The sequence below is a fragment of the Nomascus leucogenys genome, chromosome 16 (assembly GCF_006542625.1).
Source record: "Nomascus leucogenys isolate Asia chromosome 16, Asia_NLE_v1, whole genome shotgun sequence".
Taxonomy (NCBI): Eukaryota; Metazoa; Chordata; class Mammalia; order Primates; family Hylobatidae; genus Nomascus; species Nomascus leucogenys.
This window is the reverse complement of record NC_044396.1, coordinates 17,056,484-17,069,358: the sequence shown is the minus strand read 5'-3', so window position 1 is coordinate 17,069,358 and position 12,875 is coordinate 17,056,484. Positions and strand designations below refer to the sequence as shown.

The window sequence follows — 12,875 nt, the reverse complement described above, 5'->3', positions numbered from 1 at the left end:
AGAGATGTGCGGACACAGTCTAAAAAAATGGCTTTGTTAACATGTTTGAGGTACTAATCCAAGACAAACTTCACAAATACCAATAATATAATGTAGCCAAAGTTTAATGTATTTATTACATATTAAATTTTTATTAGTAATATATTGGCATGGCTCAAAAATCAAAATCATGTAAAAAGGCATATGCTCAGAATTGTTACTCCAACCCTTGTGCCCACTTGTCAAGTCTTACTTCAGAGATTTCCACTTATGTTATTATTATGTATCCTTTTAGTATTCCCTGAGTGTAGCACAGGTAATATACACATATACATATTCTCATTTATTCCATCATTCTTACAAAAGAGAGTATGACTTATAAACTATTCTTCATCTCATTGTTTTTTCATTTTACAGTGTATCTTTCCATAACTGTATATAGAGTTTAATCATTTCTTTTCCAGCATCATGTTGTTCCATTCTATGGATATGACATGGCCTATTATGGTGGTTTTACAAAATAGCCACAAGTTCTTTGGCACTCCTCCCATTGAGAGGTGAAGTCTTTGTACCTTGAATCTGGGTGATTTGTAACTGCTTTGACAAATAGACGATGGCAGAAATGACATTATATTTGCCTTTTGAAGCTGGGTCATAAAAGACCACATGGCTTCCACTTAGGTCATCCTGTATCCAGGCATGTCTGATAGTTTTAATAATGACCTATGTCCTCATTAAGGGATGGTAGCAAATCCAAACATGACTTTTGCTGAGCCTGGCAAGGTATTTTATATAGAGAACTAGAACATGACAACCAAATTCTATAAACTTGGAAAATGCTTTTGTTACAAAACTTTAAAATAACTTTATATTAGTTTGTAAAATCCATACAGCTAATAGAAATCAATGTTTATTGGGATATGTCCAATGGTCTAAAAGGTGTCTGAAAATCTCACTTTAAGTCTACTCACTATCATTTCTCTATATTGTTTCTCCTCTGGATGGTCAGTCTTAGCACTTAATCTGTCAAACAATAAAATGTCATATTGTAACATGCCTTCTTCCAAATTCTCCCCCTGTAGAAATCACATGTTAAAAATGTCAAAAAATTCAGGGCTTTCTTGTACACTGTTTTAAAATCCATATTACAGATTGACCAAGCCTAAATATCTCAAAATATGAAAGGAAGAAAAATTTTGCCATTGCCTTTAGAAGTAAATGCTTAGAATAAAATGCCCTAATCAATCATGCAGCACACACATGTAAATATATTCTACAGAGAAATAAAACAGTGCATGCTAGTTGGGCTTCTAATTTTTTAAAAAGTCATGTAACATCCTTAATCTTCAATATACTATCTTTCCCATTTCTAAAAGCATACTGGAAGGAATAGCTATTTAGGTGAAAGAGGGACACTGGAAGTAAAAGAGTGAGATAAGAAAGGATAACAAGCATCTACATTTTAAATTTATATAAATATTTTCCTAAGTGTGTCCAGCTTCCTAAGAACAATATAAAAGCCAAAGGAAACATAATGGACCACTCCTTGGATAAATGTGGGAAACTGAGGCCCTGAGATGTAAAGTAACGATTCCAAGGCCAAACAGTTAGTAACTGGCGGAGATAAATAGCCTCAGGTCTCCCAAGCCAAACACTACGGGTGGCAGACCTTCTCTGGACTCTAAAGGGAGTTAGTTACACAATACTTGCACAATGCACCTGAAGTCCAGAAAAAGGACCCATGCTTTTTGCTTTTTTCACATTTGATTGTTGTGGTTTTTACAGAAGAAAAGAAACTCACTTTACAACAGCAACTGGAAAAGAAAAAATCTAGAAAAGTTCAAAAGCAACATAAACTCCTTTGCACACCCCCACTACCACCAAAAATTTTTCTTAAAAAGCATAGAAACACTCATAAAATAACAGAAAACAGCAGGAAGAATGTATTCCTTTTCAGGAGCTACTGTGGAATGCCATTCCCAATTTATTCAATACCTCTCACTCATTAAACATGAAGCACAGGCCAGGTGCCTGGTGGCTCATGCCTGTAATCCAAGCACTTTGGGAGGCCAAAGTGGGTGGATCATTTGAGGTCAGGAGCTCGAGACCAGCCTGGCCAACATGGTGAAACCCCACCTCTACTAAAAATACAAAAATTAGTCAAGCGTGGTGGCAGGCACCTGTAGTCTCAGCACTTGGGAGGCTGAGGTAGGAGAATCGCTTGAACCTGGGAGGTAGGGGTTGCAGTGAGCCAAGATCACGCCACTGCACTCCAGCCTGGGCAACAGAGTGAGAGTCTGTCTCAAAAAAAAAAAAAAAAAAAAAAAGAAACACAGAACACCTGAGCACAAAGGTGTATTCAGGGTTACCTACTTTTTCCAAATGGAAGTATTACAGTTTCCATTTAGATCACTTCCTAGACAGCTGCTTATTGCCCTCAAAGATAGTTATGAACATCCATCCTGTTAACTTTCTTCTCCAATATCTATATCCATCTAGCTAACATTTGTATGCATTTGGCAAACCTTCCAAAATTTTAACAGAGTGCTCTACCCTACAGGTTTTACATTCCTGAAGAGTCTGCATAGTCCTTGGAAACAAACAGGAAATTGAGAGCATCGTCTCCCACTCCAGGAAAATGCTACTGTACATTTAATAAATAATTGTTGAATGAAATTTGCTCTCCAACCCCAAGTTTTCTCAGACCTCAAATTTGTACAACAAACTGCCTAATTCACATTTCTAATTGAATAACTAAAGGTATTCCAAACTCCACATGTCCAAAACAGAATAGTGATTTCCACTGTCTTTCTCCCACCTCCCACACACATGGCCAACTCTTCCTCCTGTTCGCCTGTCTCAGATATAACCTTGTACCTACTTAGTTGGGTCATTTTTGGAGATTTGTGATTCCTTTCTTTTCACTGACTCAACCCATCAGCAAGTCCTGTTGAAAATACATCCTGACACCAACCACACCTCAGTGCTTCCATCACCTGTACCCTGGTTTAGATCACCATCCCCTGTTGCCTCTTCAGTTCTAACAGCATCCTGATTAGTGTCATGTCTCGTTAGTCTGTTCTCTTCCACATGCCAACCAAGGGTGATTTTTTTTAAAAAGTAAAGTGTTTTCATGTCTCTCCTTTGCTCCAACCTCTCCATAGCTTCTCATTATCCTCAGGACATAATCCCTTCTTCAGCAGGTGGAATAGAAAATCTCCCCTGAACTTCCCTCATTTACACTTCTCACCTCCTCTACCTCTTCTGCTGTCCTCTAAGTCACCATGCTCTAACCCACTGTCCCTTGTTTTTGTTTATTTATTTATTTATTTATTTATTTATTTTTGAGACAGAGTCTCACTCTGTTGTGCAGGCTGGAGTACAATGGCACAATCGCAGCTCACTGCAGCCTCAAGCTCCTGGGCTCAAGAGATCCTCCAGCATCAGATTCATGAGTAGCTGGGACTACAGGCATGAGCTGCAGCGCCCAGCCTCCTCCTTGTTTTTAAAATAGCAAGTGTTATACTTGCTGTTCCCGTTGCCTGGAGCTCTCTTTCAGTAAATCTTCCAAAGGCTGATCCAACTCATGTTTCAGGTCTCTCGGTGATTGCTATCTCTGAGTTGTCTTTCCTGGACACTCATCTCAAACATTTGCCATCCAAACAGTTACTCTCCACCCTCATAGGTTGCTTTATTTTCTTCACCCTCTGAAATTATAATGCTTACTGTATGTATCTCTCACAGTAATGTAAGCTCCCCAGCATCTGGAATACTGTAATAGGCATTCAAATATTTGAAAGGATGACTGAATGAAACATTTCTTGATTAATATTTTAAAGATGCTCAGTATAGACAGAAGGAAATGTGGGCATTATAAAACAGAATAAAAGAATCCTTGAGCCTGATGCCTACAGAATAATGAAAAAAAGACTATAACAGCAAATGAGCTCACCACCATACTGGAAAGCTAGAAGCAGATCTATTTCACCAATGTGTGGGCTCTATTTTTCCTTGATGAGGATGTGGCCTCAGTGAAGCAAATTTTGATTCAAGAACCATTTTGAAAAAAAATTCCTTAAATGGAGCATTAGCATTAGCATAACACAACAGGCTTCTCATATTCGCCAAGGCCCTGCTTGCTCAGTATCACAGCAGGTGAACACTCTACTGGGGCTGGGGGGAGCTTCAGGAAGCTGCTCTCAAATATCCTGCATCCTTTTCTCCTCATTGGGACAATCTGGCTTCCAGTGGGTTTCCGAATCCTTGGCAAGTAAAGTGAGAATTTAATCTAGTCTTACAATGGGTTGTGCATGTGGTAAGGGTCCCTGGATCTGTGTCATCTCTTCCTGCCAATCCACAGACAACCTTATACTCTGCAAGTATGCAGGGAGGCTCAGAAATTTAAAAGACTGCCAAAATGTATTCAATCTCTCTAATTCAGTAAAAGTCTAGCCTAGTGTAGAACACAGTTAAAAACGAACTGAGACCTTACCTAACTTTAAGACACTATCTCTCACCTTAGATTTCTCCAGGTATAGGACATGAGAGTCACTAAAAATAAACCTATTTACTGTAGGATTTCTAAGAAAGCATAAGAGTACATATTAAATAATATGTCTCAAAACCAGGAGTCAATTTATTTTATTTTTCTACTCACTGAAAACATTTCCTCAAGCAATTTCAAGTTTACATGTTTTTTTAAAGGTGAAAAGGATATGGCAATGTCTTCTAAAACACAATTATGACAATTATGCTTCCTAGAAAACCTAAATGAGTTTCAGGGTAAAGGAATATTAACCTTTTCATTTATGTTAAGCTGCTTTGAGGTCAGTTTGCAATTAAAATAAAGGTATATTGGAACATTACATTAGATGGAAATAGATAATTCTTCAATTCTTTAAAAAGAGCTTGAATATAAACAAATATAAACAACTGTCACTAAAGTCCCTAATGATCTCCATGACACTGACTTTAAAAGACATTTTTGGTCCTTATCATTTTTGCTCTTTCTTAAACTTTTGCATGAAGACTCCTTTCTTGAAGTATTTTCTTGCTCTTGACTCTGTGATATTATCATCTCCTGGTTTTTGTCCCACCTTGCTGGCAGCTACATTCACCTTCCTCTCCCTAGTCATTAAACATGAGGGTTTTTCAAAGCTTTGTCCAGGCTTTCTCCTTTTCTTAGATTACTGTTTCTCCCTAGGTTTTCTCATATGGAGCACCTCAAAGTTTTTCACACTGTGGTACACAGAGAAAATGACAATATGTGTATGATATCTTAGAACTAGAGGTCTCTGGGCCTGGTGTGGTTGCTCATGCCTGTAATCCTGGCACTTTGGGAGGCCAAGGCAGGCAAATTACTTGAGCCCAGGAGTTTGACACCAGCCTGGGCAACCTGGTGAAACCTCATCTCTATAAAAAATACAAAAAAATTAGACGAGTGTGGTGGCTACTCAGGAGACTGAGGTGAGAGGATTATTTGGGCCTGAGAGGTCAAGACTGCAGTGAGCTATGAGTATACCACTGCACTCCAGCCTGAGCAACAGAGTGAGAACCTGTCTCAAGAAAAACAAACAAACAAACAAAAAAAACAACTGGAGGCCGGCCTGAAGGCTTTAATCACTACCTTAGCACATGTATGTTCCATCACAGCACATACTATGGTAGGGCCCTGGGAAGTTCTAAATCAACATCCATGTATTTAGCTATCACCAATATGCAAATAACACACAATTTTATATATTCAGCCCAGGCCCCGTTTCTTAGTCCTAAGAAACAAGGACTAAGAAGAGATACGACAACCGGATCTACACTACAGGTCCCATTTGGCCACAAATGGGATCTGTAGATCCAATTGTCACATCTCTTCTTGGATATTTGAAAGCATCTGAAATACATCATGTCTAAAACTAAGTTCATTATCTGTGTTCCCCAAAACTCGGCCCTCTTCTGGTGTTCTGGTAATCACACCACGACGTTGTATAGCCAGAATTCTAAGAGATACCCTTGCCACTTCTCCCTCACTTCCATGTGCAATCCATCATCAAGCCCTGTTCAATCCCCCTCCTTAACATCATCCCTCACCTCTCCATCTCTACCACCACCTGAGTCTAAGCTACTGAAATAGTTCAGTTAAATTGCCCGAATTATTACAATAATCAAGGAAGTCATCTATCCTTGTCTACTCTAGCCAATCCTCTAATTCACTCTCTAATTTATAGAGTGGTTTACAAACTAATAATAAAGATTTAATCCAGTCATCCCTTTGCTTATGGCAATATTCTTTAACATGACCAACAATATCCTGGATGGGCTGATTCATATTCATTATTCTGGTCATCTGTTGCTGCAGAACAAGTTGGCCACATGTGGTTGTAGTAAGAATTTGGCTAAGGCTGGAGTCATGTGAAGGCTCAATTGAGCTTGGCATCCAAGATGGCATCTCCCTTCACATGTCTGAGGGCTGGTCAGGCATCTTTCTCTCTACGAGGCTAGTTTCAGGTTCCATAAAGCATGGCAGTCTCAGGGTGTTCCACTTGTTACATGACAAGTTACTTTCCCCAGAGTGTACTTTACAAAAGACCAAGATAAAAGCTGTAAAACCTCTTCTGACCTACCCTCCAAAGTCATTCAGCATATTTTCTACCTTATTCTAGAGGTCAAAATCAAGTCATGGCATCAGCCCAGATTCAAGGGGAGGAAACTGAATATCAGAAGACATAGTTCTTTGAAGGGGAAAGAGAGTCTTGGGAGAATATCCACCATACCTATCTCTCCAATCCCATTTTGCAGTGCATTTCCTATTGCTGTTTCCATTTTAGCCACGTTGGCCTTCCTTAAGTTCCTTGTATTTGTCATACTCCACCCTGCTGATGGCTTTGCCAATACTGCTTTCTTTGCCTATAATGGTCTTCCAGTCCACTTTTTGCCAAGTTAACTCTTGCTCAACTTTCAGATCTCATTCAAGCATCACAAAAGCCTTCCCCGACTCCCTCAACAAAATTAAATATTAATTTATGCTCTCAAGGTATTGCATATATTTCCAGCACTGTCTTCATCACCATTGCATTTTGCATTTGTGTGATTACATAATTTATTTCTCAATACCCCCATTACACTGGAAGAGGAGCCATGTCTATTTTTCCTCTCCTACCACAAATTTGGCTGGTACTCAAATATTTATTTGCTGAATAATAAAATAAATAAACTAAGTAAATCAAACTGTCTGCCTCTGTATAACAAATTATTATTTTCCCTTTATGAATTATAGTGAAGCATATAATCCCATTTCCATATTCAATACATAATGAGACAATCCCAGATGTAAACAATTTCCACAGAAAAAATCTTATAAATTCAAAGGTCATATTCTTTTGTTATATCCTAACTACAAAATTAGCAGATGTATAAAGGAATCAATTAATACATCAAAACTGTGTAAATTTTGTGGTATGTCTTCCCATCTCCTTTCAGATGAGCCTAAAACTCTCTTTAATTTTAATTTCTATACCTAAACAAAAACTGGCAAGTATATTAAATGAAGCACTGTAAGCAGGAGAGAAGCGATTTCCTATGCATGAATCCAATACTGACAGTAGAGAACACTAGACACACTCCAATTAGAAACCAACATGGATTGTTACACAGACCACAGATGATTTTTGTTGTGCTAAAACTAAACACACAATACTAACTGCTCCCTGCTACATTATTAATAATCTGTCTAGAAATAAATACTACACCAACTTTCAACCTGAAATGGACTATCTCATCTTGGAGGTGGGAACTAACATTCCTGTACTTTAGAAGGTCAAAGAAAGAGAAAAGGTTGGATTGGAGAAAATATTCACTAGTTATAGCTTTTAACTTCTTTTTTAAAAAAATAAAAGTCTGCATAATTATAAATGGGATCACGAACTAAAATTCATTATCAGAAAGTGCATTCTATTTCTGATCGAATTCCAACTGTCAACCCTAATGGTTTTCAACTACCAAAAACATCTGATCTAGTGATAGAATTTTTTTTTACAATCTGAAATAATTCAGCCATGTATTTATTCATTCTTTCTCCCTAATACAATATAGGCTTCATGAGGGTATGGGATTGATCACTCTTGTTCCCCTAGAGCAGTGTATGGTACATTGTGCTTCCCAATAAATTAATAAATGAATGAATAGTGGTGGTCTTCCAGAATTAGATCTTGTGTGTTACTCATAATATTTATTACAATGTTTGTTACTGATGATGAAAAATATTCTGTCAAAATGCAAATAAAATGCTTTTACCTCTCATTTATGCTTCTTCCTTTGTAGGTGTTATGTCACATGAAATTAAGAGTTTCTCTAATCATCTAACGTGTCTCATTCACCAATTAAGAAAAAATATATTCTACCGTAACACAGAAGAAGCTTTTTGCTAAGTCATTGAATTTCTCTGGTTGTTAAAAGTTTTCTACAATGATACTATTTTTTCTCAGTGGCTGAACTGGAACTTATACCTGTGTAGTTTGAGGAATCTTATTAGATTAAACAAATATATGGAAAATAATAAAGATGTCTACAAGCAGGTCCCTGAGTGTAACCATTTTTAAAAAATAATTTATCCAGTAGTTGAGGGCACGAAAATAGGTTATAGGACAATTACTTAAACTGAAACTTTGTCTCCTAATAAACTGTCATTTTGCCATAAAAGGCTGACTTGATGAAGTTGAAACATTCATTAGTGAGTGTTTAAGTCTATTCTACATAATACGATTTAGATAACAGTAAAATATTCCTATCATATTGGCCCATTAGAGGAAATTCTCTTGCCTGGTGTCCTTTGATACAAGTTTAATGCTGACCAACAAACATGACCTGTAGGTTTTCTGTGGGCAAGTCTCTGTACCTTATTTCTCAAGCCATGGCTCACACTGAATTATTTACAGCTAAACATGTTTTTCTTTTGTTTTGCTTCTTGTTAAGTATGGATTAAGATCTAGATAGTTGATTTTGAAGTTATAAAATGTTAAATAGAAATTTTAAATACTAAACAAGTTCAACCTGCTCTACATCACCTCTAATTCTAGACTTGAACTTAAAAAGTTGTATTACAAGAAACATTACCTACTTATATTTTCAAAATCATTAACTTTTGCTTCCTTGGGTTTTTAAACTTTGCTCATATTCAGTCAAAAAAATAGGGAGATGCACTTAAGGAACATTTGCAAGTGCCATTTTGGCCAATCTTTTCACTAACCTAAGTGGTTTTTTTTAAGTCTTGCCTTCCATTTTCTTGTAACACCTGACTCCACCTTATTTATTTACTATAGTAATCAACTAAAAGGCTTAGAACAACGATCGATTTTTAAATATATCAGATAGTATGGTAAATAGATTCCATATTTCTCCAGATCCCATTGCATTTAATCTTTTTTTATTCTTCTTGAGAAAAAAAAATAGAAATATATGTAGTATTAATTTGGGTTACTTTTTACAAGTTAATTTCAATCTCACCCAGATATGTGTTAAAAATATTCTATCTTCCCTTCTTTCAGAAGTAAGGTCCTTCCTTCTCATTCACAATTAAATCTAACACATACTCCTTGAAAGTAGGAGTTAAAAGGAAGGGCAAGAATTTCAGACATATTAGGAATATTGATTAACTGTATTCGTTTTGGGTATGGCAATTCACTGAGTGAACACAGCACTGTTGGGTGAATGGTAGCAGAAGCATATTGTTCAAGCTAAAGCCCTTTCAAGGACAGATGCCAAGGTGAGCAATACTCCTGGTTTCTCAGCAACGGAAAAGGATTTGTGAATGATTGTGAAAGATTTGCACCACTTTCTAGCTGCGCTTAGGGGCTGCTCTGAAAACAGCTAAGCAGAGCTTGGGAAATTCATGTCACATCCTGTAGCCTTGGGTAAGAAGTAGTGAAATACAAACACACACACACACCCCATCACCACCACCACCACCACCATCATCACCACCACCACCACAAAAGCCCTGCGGAGAAGCTATCAGGCAGGGGGCTCGCCTGGGAAGACACAGTCATCATCTTTCCTCAGCCCAAGCGAGAGGCTCACCTCCACCTCCAAGCTAGAGCTCCGAGGTCTTTATCCTTCTGGGCGTTTCCTTACAAAGTAGAGGGATCTACGCTGGCCTTACCTCTGGGGCTGCTTTCTTGCAAGTACGGTGGGGCGGTGGGGGTGACATTTCCGGAATGGGATGCTGACAGCAGAGGCGAGCGTTCGTCCACCCCATCAGCAGCCATGACTGCGGCAGCGGCGTGGCCTGGGGAGGCCGAGCCGGGGTTGCGGCCTCGGCGGAGTGGTGGCTGCTGCCGCTGCAGCTGCTGCTGCTGCCGCCTCCGGGAGGGCCCGGGATGTGTCACAAGGCAGGAGGCGGGGGGAGGGGAGGGTGCAGGACCGGGAGGCGGGGGAAGGGAAGCGCGCTGGGAGGCATGGCTGGGGGAGGGGAGGGGAGGGAGAAAGAAAGAACCCGCAGAGTGGGAGGAGCGGGAGTGGAGGAGCGGGAGCCCAGCCAGCCAGAGAAAAGTGGAACAAATTAGGACCAACTGGGAAGGGAAAAGGAAAGGAAGATGCCAAGTAACTGAAAGGGGGTCGAGAGTAAATGGGATGGAGGGGGACAAGTCCTTTTTTCTAGGTAAGACGGATAAAAAGCAGCCTGAAAGGGGCTAGCGAAGAGGAAAGGCCTGTGACTTGATTACAAGAAAACTGAAGCAAAAGCAGATTATCAAGTTTATCTCCCCTAAGGAGGAGGAGGGACTGACTCTTTGCTGTCAAACTTTGCAGCAGTTATATAAAGAAAACATCTTCCTGGGGTTATCAATTCCTTCTCTAGGGGTGTTATGTAGGAAATCAGTTTTCAACATCTGTTATCTAAGAGAAAGTAGATCTTTGCGGAAGTGTCAGCATTCCCTGCTTTTCCTGATTGATTTTTTTTAACAACAGGAATGTTGGCCTGACTGGTTTGGAACTCTGGTAACAGCACCCTTTTGGAACTATGCAGTGTGTTGCCTTTTACAGGTTTCATTTTACAAAATAGGTTGTCATCTTAGTTTTGATTTTGTAGCCTATTGTCCCTGACACATATACAATAAGTAGGTTTATGAATAACATCAAACAACGAAAAGCAAGTTTCTTGAGACAAAAGTTTTAAAATAATCGTTTACTTGTAAAACAGAGTTAAAACACAAAAAACCCTAAGCACTGACAAAGATTCTTTGCTTGGTCAAAGAAGTAAGGTTTCTGAATCTTCTGCTGCGCCCATCTGCACTTCCTTATAAAATCCAGTTTTATCAAAGAACCCTACTAACTTAATTTAGCAAGAAGCCCCATTCTCAATACTGATATTTGATCAGGTTCCTCATCTTCCAGCATCCCCCGTGTGAGGCCTGAACTCCTGTTCTGTCTTCAGCAAGAATCCTGTTTGCTTGGTTTAGTCAGAATCCCACTTATCCCTGATATTTCCTTGGTAATTTTCCATCTACTGCCCCTGTCCTGCATGCTCCTAGGCTATAAATTCCCACTTGTCCATGCTGTATTCAGAATTGAGCCTAATCTCTTCTTCAACATGGCAAGACCCTGCTGCCATGGTCCCTATAGCCCTAAATACAGTCTTCCTTACCATGGTTTGACAAGAATCACTGAATAACTTTTTTCTTTAAAAACACAGTTCTTGCCATGTTTTATATGTTTTTCTTTTCTTTTTTCTTTGGTGGTTTGTCATATTATCCAAAAGTAGTTTACATGAATATGAAAACAAATTAAAGTTTTGAGGCCAGGCGTGGTGGCTCACGCCTGTAATCCCAGCACTTTGGGAGGCCAAGGTGGGCGGATCACCTGAGGTCAGGAGTTCCAGATCAGCCTAACCAACATGGAGAAACCCCATCTCTACTAAAAATACAAAATTAGCCAGGCGTGGTGGCACATGCCTGTAATCCCAGCTACTGGGGAGGCTGAGGCAGGAGAATCACTTGAATCCGGGAGGCGGAGGTAGAGGTGAGCTGAGATCGTGCCATTGCACTCCAGCCTGGGCAACAAGAGTGAAACTCCGTCTCAAAAAAAAAAAAAAAAATTAAAGTTTTGAACATGTCCGAATAAAAATGCAATAGAAAAATAGTAATGATCTAGGATGATAATTTTTCTGCAATAATTTTGAGTCACTCAAAAGAAACATTTATTACTCATTTACTAAGTCTGAAAGATAACTACGACATGATCTCAGTCCTCAAGATGCCTGAGAGAGTCAAAAACAAGTGGAAAATGAGGCTAGCTGTAGATTTCAGTGAGCATGAGGCAAAGCAGAAGTTAGACATATGAAACTATGTTTCAAACTACATTAGGAAGGATCCTCACTCTGCTTTCTAAAGATACATTCTTTCTTCCAGAAAAATCTGCTTAGGCATCAGCTGGAAATCCTAAGGGGAAATGAAATAATGATGTTTTCACTCGGGCAGCATCTTTTGTGGGTCAGTAGCATCAGGATACAATACAATATAAGGATCCCTATATGATATAAGGGCACTTCTAGGTCTCCAGGAACCTGGAAAGTACAGAATCAAGATGTAGCACTTCCTGCAAAAGTGCCTGTAATTTACAAAAATGAACAGCAGTGTTTTTATAACTGCAGCCTGGAGACTATTGAGTTAAAGAAAATTATAAGAAAAATCAACAAAATCTTATTACTATAGTATTCTGTCATGTTACCTGTCACACTCCATTGTGACAACTCCAGCCCCAACCAAATTGCTGAGGTCAGAAACCTATCTATCTTATTTATAACTAGATCTCCAGTATCCAGCACAATGCTTGGCACATTAGTAAACACTCGATATTTGTCAAATAAACAATTGAGTGAATGAACAAATATACACAGTCCCAGAATCTTA

At 38.9% G+C, this 12,875-nt stretch overlaps 1 protein-coding gene across 1 annotated transcript in view; it reads right to left on the bottom strand.

Moving 5' to 3' along the window:
• The window catches only part of PIP4P2 (phosphatidylinositol-4,5-bisphosphate 4-phosphatase 2), a 47,147-nt gene extending 36,721 nt beyond the window's left edge, over nt 1-10,426 (bottom strand). Inside the window, exon 1 of the mRNA XM_003268284.4 lies at nt 10,130-10,426. Coding sequence (XP_003268332.1) covers nt 10,130-10,235 — 106 coding nt within the window. The 5' untranslated portion in view covers nt 10,236-10,426. The remainder of the gene's footprint in view (nt 1-10,129) is intronic.
• Between the last annotated feature and the right edge of the window lie 2,449 nt (nt 10,427-12,875).